The 17,405-nt window shown below is 40.2% G+C and overlaps 2 protein-coding genes across 2 annotated transcripts; both read right to left on the bottom strand.

The window, feature by feature from the left end:
• Positions 1-4,729: 4,729 nt before the first annotated feature.
• On the bottom strand, positions 4,730-5,934 carry LOC136426685 (acid-sensing ion channel 4-A-like). Its single transcript, XM_066415443.1, has 3 exons — positions 5,794-5,934; positions 5,290-5,381; positions 4,730-4,870 (listed from the first exon to the last, which is right to left on the bottom strand). Exons 1-3 carry the CDS (start codon positions 5,892-5,894, stop codon positions 4,731-4,733), a joined length of 333 nt encoding a protein of 110 aa, XP_066271540.1. The 5' UTR covers positions 5,895-5,934; the 3' UTR covers position 4,730.
• A 1,906-nt stretch (positions 5,935-7,840) lies between these two features.
• Positions 7,841-13,358, bottom strand: LOC136426482 (acid-sensing ion channel 1C-like). Its single transcript, XM_066415146.1, has 5 exons — positions 13,228-13,358; positions 9,564-9,696; positions 8,711-8,809; positions 8,337-8,462; positions 7,841-8,020 (listed from the first exon to the last, which is right to left on the bottom strand). The coding sequence occupies exons 1-5, from the start codon at positions 13,356-13,358 to the stop codon at positions 7,841-7,843; spliced, it is 669 nt and encodes a 222-aa protein (XP_066271243.1).
• Between the last annotated feature and the right edge of the window lie 4,047 nt (positions 13,359-17,405).

Here is a 17,405-nt window from a genome sequence, read left to right as displayed (position 1 = left end):
AGGCGTATCCGGACACTGAATCTGGAAGGCTCTGAGTATATCGCACCAACTCGCAACATAGGTTTGCAGCAAAACCTATTTCTCAAAGCAACGTGATTAAGACTCAGACTCAGACAAACGTGCCTGATACATAAATCTAGCCATAATCAACCAAATAACTAGAAATCCAAGTGGTAAATTTATATTTAAGACAAAAATTCGAGTAGCTCCTGATTATTTCTACTATAAAGGCCAATGATTAACGCTTTGTTGCAGAATTATGTTGCTCAACAGAAAACATATAGTCCACAATGGCGAGAGAATTTATTTCGTAAAATACAAAGACCAGAAACAAAAGAATTTCGGCTGTCGAAAGGGCATAGACCCTGTGCTAGCCTTCTGGTTTATAGTTTCACCGTTTACTGTTTGTCCCGGGCGACGGTTCAGTCGACGAGAACGACCTTCATGAGCATGGAAATGGAACGATGCGGTCCGTCTCGAGTCTTTACACAACTTTACGCAACGTTTAAGTATGGCCTCCAACGTGGCAAACTAGAACTCGTGCTTTATCAAACCTATCTAGACTGGAGGGCGGGTCTAAAAGTGCCCACTTTGACGTCGTATAACTGCTAAACGACGTGTGCTAGTACTACCCAGCCCCAGTCCCAGGTATCACAAAAAGCCCAGTTTAAAGTATGGCCACCAACGTGAAATACTAGAACTCTAACATTATAAAACAATACGTCCTGTCTTGTTTCTTTGCCACAATCATCAACATCATCGTCGTTAGGTGGGGTCGTGTGGCTTAACGGCAGGTCCCGGATTCGAATCCCCTAACGCCACCGATCTTGTGCCCTTGGGAAAAGGCACTTTTCCTCACTCCACCCTACTGTACAAACGGGTATATACTAACAATAGTTGCCTGTGCCCCACTTGTATTCCACTGTTGCAATTCTGATGAAATCAAATCGAATCAAATGAAATAATGTCGGGCGGCTTGCACGGACTGAGGCTACTCTGTCTCTCCAGACGACGACATGGTCCGCCATTAAATGCTCTAGTCTAGGTCATATGCCGTCACGCCTATGTCCCCAGCAAGCTGTTTGCCCCCGTCCCCAATAACGTTGAAACCGAGAACTTCTTTGATATATAACCATGCGCCTTAAGCTTGTCTTTTACCCCCATTCCTTACAAACTTTTGTATAATATACAAGAACATCGAAAATCTAGAACTTCGCGAATCATTTAGGAGGAAGACGAGAATTTCAAAACCATAAGATTCCTAAATATAGTGTTACCCGTTGACACAAGAGAAAAATGCGGGTCAGGGGGAACCTTAATGCAGGTCAAAGGGAACCGTTACAGCAATTTGAGATTTACACAGCAACGTCAAAACATTACGAAGAAATACCTAGTACGTATACATTAAAAAATGCTAATTTTCAGCGCGTCTTTTTTGTTCGTGTTGAACATTGCAGCTCAAGTCAAGTCAAGTCAAGTCAAGTCAAGTCTAAGCCTTTATTTACATTCGGATGCTTGTTCGGTCACACAGGCCGCTTTTCAACAAGGTTGAAGTGAAGGGGAGGAGTCACGGATGAAGAGTATAAAATAAACTTTTCATAAACTATATCAGCACAATCATAATAATAAGTCAAAATGAAGACATACATGATGTACATCATGGTGTATTCATGTAAGGTTGTATGTTCGTAGGTAGATTGTGGCTTAAGTTTGTCGTAAGGTTTCTTAAGCTTGTTTATATCATCAATTTGTTACATATCTCGAAAACAACACTTAATATATAAACATCAGCTTCTGCATCTGTATCTGTATTGCCGGAATAACTGTCCTTCTTTATTAAATGTTTAAATCTAAAGAAAGAAGAAAAACGGAGATGTAAATGTTCGTCTGTCCTACAAGTGTATCATGTTTATATCATAGAAGAACTTTATACATATCCAGCCGCCAATCGTGACAAAAGGCCTCCATTTTTTTAGAGATTTCCTATTCTTTGCTCATTGCTGGAGAAAATTTGTCAGAATTGGTCCTTGACATTCTTGTCAACGTTTTTGTTGCATGCAATGTTCTTGAAACCCGGTGACATATTTCGGGGGGAGGGGGGAAACAATAATCATCATTTTTATCAGGTACGTCAGGAAAACGAGTTTTCAATGCTCATAGTTCAAATTTCCATCGAATGCAGACAAATGAGATCAAGGGCTTGCACACATACCGTACAACTTGCGAAATGTGAAACTCACCTCAGGTTTCCGCACTGCTGAACGTAACGCTGCGGTCTTCTAGTTAGCAATCCTGTGCTTCTAAACCTAAAGTTTGCGATCATAAACCTCCGTGCTGTCTGGCAGTCAGTGTTATAATCCCGTGCATGTGGCAGAGATGTCAGCATCACATCCGAGCCCCCGTGTTTGAGCAGTAATGTAGCGCCTCACGTTTGGCTACTTTTGAAACGATCTCAACCGTTCCGAGTGACACCATTCTAAACCGCCCTGCTTTGTTCACAGCTCAGGCGCGCAACTCGCGGTATTTAGGTTTGTTGGCGGATCGTCTGTACAACTGGGGGCGAAAAGCCTGTCTATACAGACTGTTTGTTTTTTTTGCTATGAAAACGCTGTTGATTTTGGCAACGCCTCTGAGGCGGTCCCTGCAGTTGCGCTGACTTCCTTTTACCCGCCTTGTTATGCTTCGAACCAATTTTCAAAGCGGGACCCGGCTCGGCCTGGCCAAAAACGAAGAAAAAAAATTATCAAGGTAATACACAACATATGGTTAGAAGTAATTTTTTGTGTCGATAATTGCAAGTTTTGTGTCTTTCATTGTCTTTTATATCTTTTGTTTCGTTCCCACAAGCTGGCGGCCTGACACCGCTTTGTAAATGAGAACGTAGCATAAAATGGCATTGCCGTTTAGAGTCACTCTTGGTTCTTTATCTGTTTGCATGATCTGAAAAAAATGACTGGATGGAGTAACTTACAAGTCCTGTACTTACTTAGACACAAAACTTTCAAATGGAGCAAGGGCATAAGATTGAGTATTAAGTACTTTGACTTCTGACGAGCCACGTTTGGGACAGTGTTCTCACCGCAAAAGCGCCACCTACTTCGGCTACGTATAGCGGGAGAAGTCTGAAACTCCGAGGAAGATGTCTGAGAGACATCGAAACGTCAGCAGGTGAGTGACATTACAGGTTGCGTAAAAGAGTGATGCTGCAAGGTGTCATCTTACAAAAGATTTTTTTCAGTTTGACAATTTTGGCGCTTTGGAAGTTAACGGGGGTTGCCCTACCTTAGGACGCGCCCTAACTTAGGACGGATTTTTTAGTGATCTTCTTATGCATAAGTACGCCGTGTTTGTGTCCACTGACTATGCTCATAAAGAAGATAAATAAACCAAGTCCATGCACATAATTTTTATTTGCATTCAAAACATATGTGTACATATTCATTTCTTGTTTTGTCGAGAATGGTATTTTGACAATAATGATGGCAACGCTGAGTAGAGGGTCACTGCATAGCTAGACGGCCCGGCACCTAAATATACGACCTGTGCCAAGCAGATACATAAGTCACACAGCTATCATACACATAAGAAAAATAATTTCATAAAACACTAAAAATTTGGGTCTTTAAGTGTTTGTTGAGAAGAAAACCGACCAAAGAAAAACAACGTAAACATTGCTGTCGTCTGACGACGTTGTTTTCCCGCCATTTTTTTGGGTCGCGATGGTGGCGGAACGTTTCAACGCACAGTTTTGTTACGCTCTATCATGTGATTGGTACCGTCTATGAAAAGGAAACTGAATACAGAGATGGCGAAGATGTTTCCCAATAAGTAGACGGAGTATTGTTGATGTGAGCGGTGTCGTTTTTTCGTAATGATTTCGTAAGTCGGGCCGCATTCAATACGTACGTCGGGCCGCGTAGTAGCATATTTCCCGTGGGAACATGAGCTGGGATGCGCTAGATATAGCCCTTCTCACATGACGTTAGAAGTGCACACAGTCAAAATTTTCCGGTCAAAAGAAGGCTAGAATATAGCAGACTTCAAGCCTCATTTACATTTCCATAACTTCATCACCAACTTCCGAAGAGAGCAAAATTACCAAAGCGTACTAAGTTAGGCACACTATCTGGCGTAGCACTAAATCAGAAGGTACATTCGTGAAAACGTCTCACAGCGTTTGCCGCTTGTAACTCGGAGCGTGAAGGGCCCATGAACAATATGAATACGTTTCTTGTCCATGTATGTTCTTTAGATGAATGTGTTCAAAATTCATTCATTAAAACATTACCATTCTCTGACAACCAGCAATGGAGCGCCGTGAGTTCGAGCGCGGAAAAAAACGTCCTATGTTTGGGCGACTCCCGTTATAGAACGTATCCACGATTTCACTTTTAAAGAAAAATAGTAGAAACTATTTTTCACCAACGTGAAATCGCGGATACGTTCTATCACTTCCAAGGTGTCAAAATTGTCAAACTGAACACATATTCTGAAAGCTGACACCTTCCAGCATCTCACTTGCGAGTTTATTCCGTCAGATTTACTCGTTAAGGCAACTTAGAAAGCGATTTGTCATATCATGGCTGATTCGAATCTGAGTTTCAAAGCGATCAATTTGTCGGGGTGACCAGGGCTTATCAATAACATAATAATCCTAATAAACAATTTTCACGTTTTTGTTATATGCTAAATGCTGTGTTTTATTCTCGCTGGGTCATCTGGGGGTAATCCTAGTTGGATGTCTGTACGACATTTGGACGCCAAAACTTCCGGAGGAATCCTTTGAGCCGCTGCCACAGGTACTCCCACACCTCCAGGAGGGTCAGCAGGCTGGCTCCTATGAACAGGCCCATCATCCCTCCGATGTTACCTGTAGGTTGGGGGGGGGGGGTACACATGAGTATACTGATGCCTTTTGAGAAGAAGCAGGAGTTAGAGTGGGGGGAGATAAACGACGATTCCGAGCTCAATGAAACAGTTCAATTCATGATTTTGAGTGGCGAAGTTCATGGTAAAGCCCCCCTCTCACTTTATCCGCGGCACGCTGGCGGCGTCGCTGCGTCCTAAACTGGATTTTTACTACCCATAACTTCATAATCGGAATGTCATTCAAAACATACAAGTATGACTAAAAAGACAACAAACACACAAGGCTTTAAAAGATTCGCGCTTTGGTCGCAGTGACGTCACCAGCGTGCCATAGGTCCAGGGAAAGGGGGGGGGGGGGGGCGCGGAGGTGGCTCAAATGCCAGGGGATGTGTGTGGCATGTTCAAATAACTTCTACCTACTTGCAAGCTGTCCTCCGTCCATGGCCTTCAGCTCTGTGATCTTCCTGTAGCTCAACTCCTCGTAGAACACGCTGAAGACAACGCCATTTTCTCTGGAACAAACAACATGCGACAAACGAATGTGGGTTGTCTTGTTTTGGAAAGCTAGGAGAGGGTTTATCAAGAGACTGCTACAAATCGTCACCTCTAGGTCGATCATGAGTGTGTGCGTGTTTGTGTCTGTGCGTATATGTGTGTGTTTATGCATGTGTATGTATATGTGTGTGTGTGTGTGTGTTTGTGTGTACGTGTGTGTTTATGTCTGTGTATGTACTGTGTGTGTTAACGTGCGTGTGTGTGTAACAGGTACGTATGTGCGGGCGTAATAAGTATGCGCATAATGTTGTGTGTATCCCAAACTGTAAGATAGTCACCATGCTGTGTGTGAATGTTCTGTAACTCTCTTATGTTCCCTAACTATAAGTGGTTTAGACATTTCCTGTAGGTTACATATCGCAAACTCACTTCATGTAGTCTCTCGTAAGGCCGTACATTCCGATGATCGCGTCCCTAGTGTCTACGTTTGGCCACCCCGCGTAGGACACAGAGGTGCTGTACTTGGTCATACTGCAGGGTACGGGGCAGTTACACTTCAGTTCCCCAGAGATCACCTTACCTGTAAGAAACGCACAAATCTTACAAATATTCACAAACCTTCTCTCAACGATAGTCCTCGGGGGGGAGGGGTAATTTTTTGATTCAGTCCTAGGTTGGTAGCTCACATATGTTACTTGTGCTTTTCTGAGCTAGTATAAAATATTTGCAAGCATAGTCTTCGTATCTCATGTTGTTGGATAAGATACTCACCTATTACAGCCCTGACACAGGTGGCCATCTCAACTGGTTCGCAGAATGGGGCTGTTCCTGGGAGCAAAAATTAGTGGAAAATGTTAGAAAACATTTCACACATGTTCAATCAAAACACAAAACCAAAACATTCGGTAACTTTGGTGAGTTTTAATTTTAATTTTAATTTTAATTTTAATTTTAATTTTAATTTTAATTTTAATTTTAATTTTGATTTTGATTTTAATTTTAATTTTAATTTTAATTTTAATTTTAATTTTAATTTTAATTTTAATTTTAATTTTAATTTTAATTTTAATTTTAATTTTAATTTTAATTTTAATTTTAATTTTAATTTTAATTTTAATTTTAATTTTAATTTTAATTTTAATTTTAATTTTTATTTTTATTTTTATTTTAATTTCAATTTCAATTTTAATCTCAACTTTTTAATTTTAATTCTAATTCTAATTCTAATTCTAATTCTAATTCTAATTCTAATCTTAATCTTAATCTTAATCTTAATCTTAATCTCAATCTCAATTTCAATTTCAATTTCAATTTCAATTTTAATTAACTTTTAATCAAGTTTTAATCTTACCTTAATCAACCTAAGTTAAATTTCAATTTTGATTTTAATTTCAATTCCAATCTCAATTTCAATTTCAATTCTAATTTCAAGTTTTGTCCTCATTTCAATTTTTCATTTGGATTTTCATTTAACGCTGAATAAATAGTACATGAGCTTAACGGCCTGTCTTGTTTATCGTTCGTTTAAGATTAAGAAAGACACCTGGCAAGAAGAAGGGCCGACAACTGCAGTTCGCAGCAATGTAGTTACTCCTGCACTCCAGGTAACAGGCAGGTAAGGTGTAGGTGTCGTAGTACTCCAGCTGCAGGTCCTGGCAGTCCCCCCACGGAGGCACGTGGTTCTCATACTGTGGAGAAAGTAATGAATCGCAGATGAATGGCGATCAAAAAAATAGACAAAAATAGAACAAAGATTCCACTAAATCATAAGTTCAAAGTCCGTGGCGTATTTAGAGCTTCTCGTTTGTTTTGTTTCAATGTAGTTCAGTTATTATGCAAATGAGGTTTTGATTCGCATTTCTTTCTGTGTGTCTGTTTATGTCTTTGTTCATTTGCTTGCTCATGTTTCTAAAATTTTCTCCATAGGATCTAAATATACCCATATATAGAATGCAACACGATGTATTCCGTATCAACCGACTTGCCAGCCCAACCGCGGATTTGATCGTGCGACAGTCGAAGTGTATCATATCAGCCCGAAAATAAATACATTTCAATGCGAAAACATTGCAACAACATCGATTCCACCGTCCGAATCCGGTATTCGAATTTTCGATAGCGGCGCAACCGGTGCACGCGAAGCGGGTTCGAATTATTCTATGGAAAGCTCGTGTGATAAAAGAAGAAGCCCGGAACACCTGTATCGGACATTTTCGCGACCCAGGTATGACATATATATAAGCACGTCTCACCACTGAGTGTCAGGAAATGAAGGGCAAAAGATAAGAGGGAGTGATAGGGAGTAGACTTCCGAGTTGGAAGAGTTAGTCATTTATCAACCTTGGCTTATAGCTGATAGATATTGGAAGGGGATGGGCCTACGGATGTTCTTTGTTATGTCTGTTTGTCTCTCTGTGTTTTGGCATTCGCCGTATGCTAATGACAGGAAAGGATCAATTGGCACATGTAATGTTAATCAAAAACTCTCCACGTCAGTACTCACCAGTGTCCGCTTGACGCTGATGAAAGCGTGGTTGCCCGGCGCGAGGGCGATGCCCTGGGTGTCTATCATGGGCGGCTCGTCTTGGTCGTGCACCAGGACCTTCAGTCCCAACTCAGAGTTTCCGCCAGTAAAGTAATTTTCCGTGTACTCATTCTGACGAAGGAAATCACTAAATCACTAAATTACTAAATTATTAAATCACTAAATCAATAGATCGATAAATCAATAAATCAATAAGCCAATCAATTCATCAACACATCGATGGATCCATCGAAAAATCAATCAATAGTTATTACTGTTCACGCAATGGAGAGAAATGATACCACTTCAATAGATACGCCTGTCGCTAATGTCCCTATCGATGCATAGATTTACTTTCACATTTACAAACAGCTTATGTAGGCTCATTCGTTTGAGCACCCTTTGTGCTGTAGTGAGTTTTTAACGTGGTATTGCGCTAACGTATTACCTCTCTCACGTCGACAAAGATCATGAGGCCGTTTCCGAATCCTTCCATGGTCTGCCAAAGCGTGTTGGACTTGTCGGAGTTGAAGGTGTAACAATTGCCGAAGGAGGTGTAGGAATGAGTGAAGTTCTGCGTGAATTTAAAAGAGGACCACTGATTCAATGTTGCGAATTAAACAAGTGATAAATGGGATAAGCACAAAGATAGGTGCGACAGGCCTGACATAAAAATCTAGTATTACCAGGGTGTGTGAATTTTATGTTCCTTAATTGAAATTTTATGGTCTTATTTTTTGAGTCAGATTAATTGTCACACGGTACACAACACAAATAGTTTAACAGCACAAGCTTAATGAGAAGTGCCTCCTATCGACTTACCAAATAGCTGCAAGCCTCAGCTCTCCAGAAGCAAAGTGCCATGCGATCTGGGTTGATGTCGAAGCCGTTTTGAAACACCATATCTTCCAATGTTACGTTCTGTTTCGAAAAAAATCAATGATTATTATTGCGTCAGTAATTAGATGAAGTGAAAAAGGACAGGATTTTTTTCTTAGGCCATGTTGATTGAATTTTATATTGATGACATCCTCTGGGGGCCCCAAAACTGATGCGAGCGTGCGAATGAAAAAAAATGGCAAAAAACGTTGTCATCATTATGAAATCTACTTGGTCAGGAAGGATGAACACATGTATAGTACACCGAAATATAGATTATTCAATTCAATTCGTTCTTGCAAAACTTTGAATTCTTGTCTTTGGCATTCTACGACATTAGCATTCGTTTTCCGAAATGTATATATAAATATCATCGTGATCCATAAGGAGGTTCATGAGTTATGCTGACTTCACAAATCAGGCAACACAAACACACACACGCACATACGTAAAGACACACCCAAAACAATATCTCCATCTTCCATTGAGATGATCTTTGATGATGATAAACTCTATGGCTATCGAGTGGTTGGGAGCAAGTTCGTGGGAAGGTTAGAGTTTTGGATTTTGATTTTATTGGTATTGCAACAGTGCAATACACAGGCAGCTATTGCTGATGTCGTGACCCACACAAATGATGTAGCCGTTTTTTACACTTGGCTGGATTGGGGAAAGTCATGTATAGTGCATTTTTCCCAATATCGGTGGCGTCAGGGGATTCGAACCCGGGACCCTTGGGTTCTGGTCCGAAAACCCTGCCGTTACGTCACTCGATCCCACATTTATTCCTACTCACCGCCAGGGTGGAGTTGACAGTATCGTCAGACGGGCGACCATTGGCCAGGAGAGTGGGGATGTCGTACTGTTCGCCAAGAATGTACGGAGACAGGTAAGACCACTCTACCAGTTCCAGTTTGTTGACATCAAACCTATACGAAGAGAACGAACGAGTTAAAGAGCAAATATGTGAATGAATATTCAACCTTGTCTTAACTAACTATTCTATTGAACCATCTGAAATTGTCTTCACTTCATTAACATATCTATCAAGAGTTTTGGTATAAAACCTAGTTATACCAGATCTTTCCTTAGTCCGTCTGACTGTTGCTTGAGTAACCATTTTTGTCGTAACTTACCTATCAGGAGGCCCAATATGATATTGTTTTGCATAATTCAAGTGACTTGATGATGATAACTTGATGGATAATCCTTACCCGAAGATTTATGATTAAAAAAAAACAGTATTCAGCGTACTACGTGTGCATTACATAGGGGAGACTAACAGAATACATAGAATAATAAAAGATCTGCTAAACAAGAAAGTATTTTCGATCTATTTCCACTTTAACCATTTTGATAGAGTCCATTTCGAGTCACCGCGAGGGTTTTATAATAATATTTGTAATCATTTTTGACAATTTTCTAATAAAAGAATATCTGACTGACGATAGTTCTAAATTTTTCTAAAAGATCAAATACAAAAATATGAACTTATTTGAATTTAATTAGATAACTAGAGTTCCGCGACCTCATACCTTCGCCAAATGATTTTAACCTTTATGACTGACGTATCAGGTGTGTTTTTCATCAATTATAAATCATACCAGTCAATAGTCATATCATGGAACACAGCGGGTTTTAAAATTGTCTCATTAATTATGCAAATTAGAATCTGATTTGCATTATTATCGTCCAATCATACAAAGCATCACATAAGCTATCTACATACCAAAAATCATGACCATCCATCAAGCCCATCTTGAGTTATAGTATTTTCTCATTCATTATGCAAATTAGGTATTCATTTGCATAATTGATATCTATTAATATTTCTCTCTTCTTCAGTTACATATGTCACATGTTTGAGAGTCCTATCGTGGAATTTGGCGGATGAATAAACTTTCCTTCAATTATGCAAATTAAATACCGATTTGCATAATAAGTATCTAATCATGTACGTCATCACTCAAGCTATCTACTTACCAAAATTCATGACCATCCATCGAGCCCTTTTTGAGTTTTTCCCTTACAAAGTCTGAACCAAAACCTGCTCCTGCAGTTCCAAACAAGCCGCTAGGGGGCCAAAACCTATGCCACTTACTCTCTGTCCAAAGAGCTATCTACCACTCAAAAATCAGTTCCATAGCTTGTCCAGAACACGAGATATCGAAACAGGAAGTTGCAGTACCGTAACAAGCCGCTAGGGGACCCAAAATCTAATCGTTTTCTAGTCTCATCAAGACCTACCCACCTACTAAATATCAAGACAATCCATCCAAGCCTTCTCGAGTTATGCTGGTCTTTACAAACATACATACAAACGCTACCCTCTGCATAACCTTCTCGGCGAAGGTAATTAAGAAATATTTTGAAAGTAACTGCACAAAAATCTATGTGATTATTTAACTTTTAGAAATATTAACAAAAAATGGTAGAAAATGGTTAACAATGGTAGAATGGTGATTGCCCCCATAAAAGTAGGTGCTAATCTGGCCCTTCTGTCTGCCTTTGTACATCTTTAGACTTCACTGCAGGACACCGCTCGGTCCTTTGCGGAAAGCATTCTTCCCTAAACTTCGCAAGGATGTGTGAATTACTTTCTTCCCAGCCCTTTGACCTATTTATAGAGATGTTACAAATAATGGTAGAAAATGGTAAGAAATCGTAAACAAGCTATTTGAAATAAAAAAAGGCTAATTTATATTATCGTAACATTTCACGAAGCTCGAAGGTCAAAGGTCACCGGATCTAACCACCCGGAAGTGACACTGGCGCGCGCACTTTTCTGAGAGATATTTCTCAACAATCTTTCATCCCCTGCGTAAGCTTTTTACATTGTCACAGCCTCCGTATTATAAACTACAAGTGTGGTAAGTTTAAAGGTCCAGAGATTTGCCATTTTCACACTGTGCGTAAAAGTGCATCGTCCGTCCCGTGCGCACATACTGTATGCGAGTTTCGAGTGGACACGGCATACTTAATACACAGACTGGAGGTCACTGTGCACATGTTCGCAGCTAAAACTCACAATTCCCGTTGCCGCATTGGTATGTAACTTGGTATATCGCTAGCTAGGTTGCGTGTGGTGATGCACGTTGTCTATATTTCAATGTAACAGTGACTACACGATCACAGCAAGTAAGGAAGATTTATACCCCGTATCTGCCTGAAGTATTCCAGTCATGCATGACGGATTATAACATGGTCCCTATGGCAGGGTTGTGGGACATAGCATTAATTATAGGGGTGCAATTACGATATTGGATTGACGTTTAAAGTAGTTATGGTGTAACAAAGCTATTGTGCATCACCACGCCGAACCAGGCAAACGATATGCCAAGTTACACACCAATGCGACAACGGGATCGTGAGTTATAGCTGCGAACGCGCAAACAAATACATTCCCAATACTCCCAGAAGGAGGTATTCCTCCTTCCCGGAGTAAAAATTGTAAGTAATGGTAGAATGCTGTTACCATTATTTAGAAACCATTGTAAATATCATATTCTGCATCATGAATATTTCTTTAGTTTTAGAAAGTTGAAATAACATTCAAAATATTTCAAAAGTATCAAATCCCTTACACAAATAATAACAATAACTTGAAAATAGTTCTAAATTATGACAATAACAACCCTCGCGGTGACTTGGAATGGACTCTATAAGGATGACATCAGCGCGCGCATCAATTTTTATCCGTTTCCGAATAGAAATAGAAAATTCACCATACTGCAAATCATTTAAAGCAGGTGGAAAATGGAAAAATCAAGGCTTGAAATTGCAAGAAATATTTCAGAAAGCGAATCCTAATATCGTAAAATGCCAAAAGTCTATTCCGAAGTCAAATAAGAAGTTTCGAAGGAATAAAATTAAGAATCTATGTTTCGGTTTACCATTTTCCGTGTTGTATAATTAGTTTTGTTCATCCTTCCTGACCAAGTAGATTTTTATAATGAAGTCGATTTATTTCGGTTAACTTTTGGGTCCCCAGAGGATGCCATCCATATAATAAATTCAACATGGTCTTAGAATAGAACCCTGGCCTTTTTCACTTCATGTAACTGACGGAATAATAATCATTGATTTTTGTGACAAGACAGAACGTGACATTGGAAGACACGGTGTTCCAAAATGGTCATCCATATGATGAAATCAATATGGCCTTACTGGACCCCGGGCCCTCTCACTGGGCCCGTGGCACGCTGGCGGCGTCGCTGTGGCCGATCGAATCGACAAAGCACTCAACGTATTTCATCGAAAAAAAAAAAACCGAATCTTTTTAAGCTTTGTGTGTTTTGTCGTCGTTTGGTCATACTTGTACGTTTTTAATTGATATTACCGATTTGTAAAGTCAAGGGTAACAGAAATCCAGATTGGATCGCAGGGACGCCGCCAGCGTGCCGCGGGTCCAGTGAGAGGAGGGCTTTAAGGAGAATTAGGACGACAGGTGGGGTACGTACTTGTTCATGTTGCAGATGGTGACAGCTGGAAAAGGTGACGCATCGGTAAACTTCAGCTTGGTATCTGTGATGGTGTCATACTTAAAGTAGTCCATAATCCTGAAGAGCGCAGAAGGATACGTTATCATCATAGTGACTTTTTCATTTTTTTTTATTGTGAAATGCAACAGTACATTGCGCCGACTCTCAAGGCAGCGAAGCTGATATTGGAGAGTTGACATTTATGGACAGACAGATACATAGGTAATGGAAAATTTACACAACACTAGTTTAAAGATACAATGCTACAATCAATCAATAAAAATCAGCCTTACAATCCAATTTGACATCGTTGAGTCATATGATGAAATGCATAAATACATTATTATATTATTACATTGTTATACTGACATGAGATAAGATAGACTTTTCGTATTAAGAAAGTATTAAGAAATGTGCTTTTTCGCATTTTGCTGCATGAGCCAGAAGGAACCTTGGAAGCCGTTTTAGATGGATGTTTAAGGGGCATGGAGGAATGAACATTCAATTCAAACCTGCCGAGACTATGCCATACATATCTACGCTAAGAATCTACCTATGCAAAAACCTCATGTGCATTATTCATGCAGAAACTTCATATTTCTTTTGTGGTAATATATGTTTTATACGTAAAATGCCAGCTTTTTCAAAAGCTATTTTGATTGTGTAATTACGGGCAAAAAATATATCTATCAATATGATAAAGTTCAGGGTAATTTGTTGACATACCACGCATTGCTCATCTGTCTTAGATACATGTGTATGTGTTACCAATAGACATAACACCTAAACACACAGACTAGGACTAAATACCTTATGGTAGACACTTACATGGAGCTGAACATGTACGCGAAACCGCAGTATGAAGCCAGGATGGCGAGAACCCACAGGACCCGGAAGTAGATGCTGGGGGCGATCACAATCTGGGGGGGGGGGGGGGGGGGGGAGGTGGAACATCAGGTGGAAAAGATGACAGGTTTGAAACGTCAGTGGCAGCTTTGTTTGTCCGTTTGTCCGTCTGTCTCTTTTTTTGTTTGTTTGTATTGCATACCTGATAAACCGCCTCAAGACGTAACACACCAGGTTTGTACTGAACGGTACATTAGCTGCATATCCGGACAAATTTATATGATCCACTCACACAGGGAAGGACCCCTACTCTTTTCGATTAATGTGGTGGGTTCTTTTACGTGCTCAAGGTGTGGCTCTCCTTAAACACGCTTAGCTTTGCAAGGTGTACTAGCGTGAAATTTGATCTGATGAAGGTGATTTAATGCATTATAATCGCATTTCTTGCATTATAATCGCCTCAATAATATGTAAAATTGCCATTTAACAGATGCAAAGATACAGCGCCTACCCTGCTGAGTCCGTGTAGAGTCGTGTTGCCCGCGAACTCTTTCTCCGGGGACTCTTTCTCTTCCTCCGACGACATGGCGGAAGGTAACTGCTCACGGAACTGTAAAGGGGGAAAACCGCCGCAATCCTGCCTTCCTTTCCTTTCAACTGTGAGAATGTAAAAAGATTTGTTAATGGTACCTATATACGTAATTCTAGGACTTCAGTGCTGTCCTATGTGAAGGTATGTACACAAACGCATGCTACAAAGTGAAGAAACAAAAGAATTTCGGCTATTACAGATTATTACGCCATTTTCAGTTCAGTAACACCCGGACCAATCAAACCACGTGAAACGCATTGGAACTCAAATTCCTATCAGCCATGACCTGACAAATCGCTTTCTAACTTGCGTTAACGACAACATCTGACCAAACAAACTCGCCAGTGAGATGATGGAAGGTTTCAGCATCCAAAAGATGTTTTCAGATTGACAATTTTGCCACTTTGGAAGTGATTGAATCCGCCCGCGATTTAACGTTTAAAAAAAATGTTTCTACTACTTTTCTCTAAACGTTAAATCGCGGGCGGATACTGTTACCCATGGAGCGCTCTGAGCAAAAGCAGGTCAGCAGGAACCGTTCCAGCCATTTGAGATTTGCAGGGTAACGTTTAGACATTACAAAACAAGACCGACCTAAATCATAATTAAATGATAATATGCAGAGTTTCTTTTTTTTCTTTTCTCGATCATTGTAAATTGTGGCTAAACGGTTGTTATAAGGCTGTTTATGTCTGTTTATTTTCAACAGTTTGGTACATATTTTGAAAAACAACACCACTTATTGTAAACGTCTAACAAAATCAACAAAATAACGACAATAGGCATCATTTTGTTCTTACAAAATTACAGTAGGTCAGTAAACAAGTTCTTGTGGAAAATTCCTATCAAATGTTGACAAAACGAGTTGGAAGGCTCGCAAACCTAACGTACAACTTGGGAATGTTAAGCTTACCTTAAGCTTCCGCACTGCTGAACATAAAACCTTGGTCTTCTGGTTAGCAATCCTGTTCTTCTACCTAAGGTTTGCGAGTTAGAAACCTCCGTGTAGTCTGGCAGCCGGTGTTATACATCCCGTGCAAGTGGCAGAGATGTCAGCATCACATCCGAGTCCCCGTGTTTGAGCAGTAATGTAGCGCCTCACGTTTGGCTACTTTTGAAACGATCTCAACCGTTCCGAGTGACACCATTCTAAACCGCCCTGCTTTGTTAACAGCCCAGGCGCGAAACTCGCGGTATTTAGGTTTGTTGGCGGATCAAGTCAGGCGACCTTCTGTGCAATTTGGAGCGAAACGCTTGTTTATACAGACTGTCTGTTGTTTCCTAGTAAAACGCTAATTTTGGCGTATCTATCTCAATGTTACGAATGACATGCACTCTCGCTAAAAGCAGTAATTGTTATTGCCATACAAACAAGCTACAAGCATACCAAACACCATTGAAATCCAACGTTCTTCTGTTCAGTTATTCTCCTTAAAGGATTTTCACAATAACGCCCCTGCAGTTTCAGAACAAGCTGCTAGGGAGCCCAAACATACACCATTACATCACAAACTTCATTTCTTCATTACATCACAAACTACATGTATATTCATTACATCACAAGCTATCTGCCACCAAAACATCAAGACCATAGCATGTCCTGGTCAAAAGATAGCAAAAATCAAGTTCTGCTGTAGTACCAAGGTCACTTACCAGGGGCCCCAAAATCAACCTTGACTTTTGGCTTCACAACACCCGCCCACATACCAAATGGCATCGTAATCCATCAAGAGGTTCTTGAGTTATGCTGCTTACTGTAGTCCGGAAACACACACAGTCAAACAGACACACCCAAAACTATACCTCCATTTTTCATGAAGATAATAAGTGTATTATTCCAGTAATAAACAACGATTGTATAACTGCGCTAGAAGAAAATCGGGAAAATCTTATTGTTTTTTCTAGTTGAAATGAGTTCTTTTCTTTTCTCGTGTGATCACCTCTCATGTAACGTAACATCACCAATTTACGTCCGACTTATTCAAAACGTATTTATCTTACCACCGCGCGGACAGAGCCAAATTGCAAACCCAAATATCAGCTCTTCTAAAAAGAAAATGCATGGTCTGTAAGTTTTTCTCCGCCTGTTTAACGCCGTGCGAGCATGTATTCATACTGAGATACATGATGAACAATTGTGCTAGGGTAACCTATTATCGTCCACTTCAGAATCTTTTCCCTTCTAGCGCTATGCTTGAAGAACATAGACCAGAAAAAAATGCACTGTAATTGCCCAAAGTAGTCTGCAGACAAATGATAATAAAATCACTACGTCTGACCGGCCACTTGCTTACCGCGATGGAAAAAAACAACGTTTATCTGTAAATTCCCCCCACATGCGCGGCATGTGGCGTTCACGTGGTAAACGCATGGCGATTATGTTTTGCTATGCAAAAATTAAAGAGATGGCTAAGGATCATACTTATGATGTTCTTTATTGCTCATGAGAACAGCCTTTGGCATAGTACACCGCGACATGTGGACATGAGCCAAACCGGACGTAAATAGGTTCTGCACGTAAATAGTTCATGTTACGTTACCTAAAACGCAGGTCATTTCATCGCAAATTTAGCCTTCGTTGCAGGCTTCCCCACGGCAATTATTTTTAGCCTATCGGGGCCAAATTCTTTGCCAATTGACAGGATCCCAAGCAGATACGGGCTCAAGCAAATACGCCGTGGGGAAGCCCTGCAACAGAGGCTATCGAAAAATAACTTTT

Source organism: Branchiostoma lanceolatum, chromosome 2 (genome assembly GCF_035083965.1).
Source record: "Branchiostoma lanceolatum isolate klBraLanc5 chromosome 2, klBraLanc5.hap2, whole genome shotgun sequence".
NCBI lineage: Eukaryota > Metazoa > Chordata > Leptocardii > Amphioxiformes > Branchiostomatidae > Branchiostoma > Branchiostoma lanceolatum.
The sequence above is the reverse complement of the archived record's forward strand: the minus strand, read 5'-3'. Positions and strand labels throughout refer to the sequence as shown.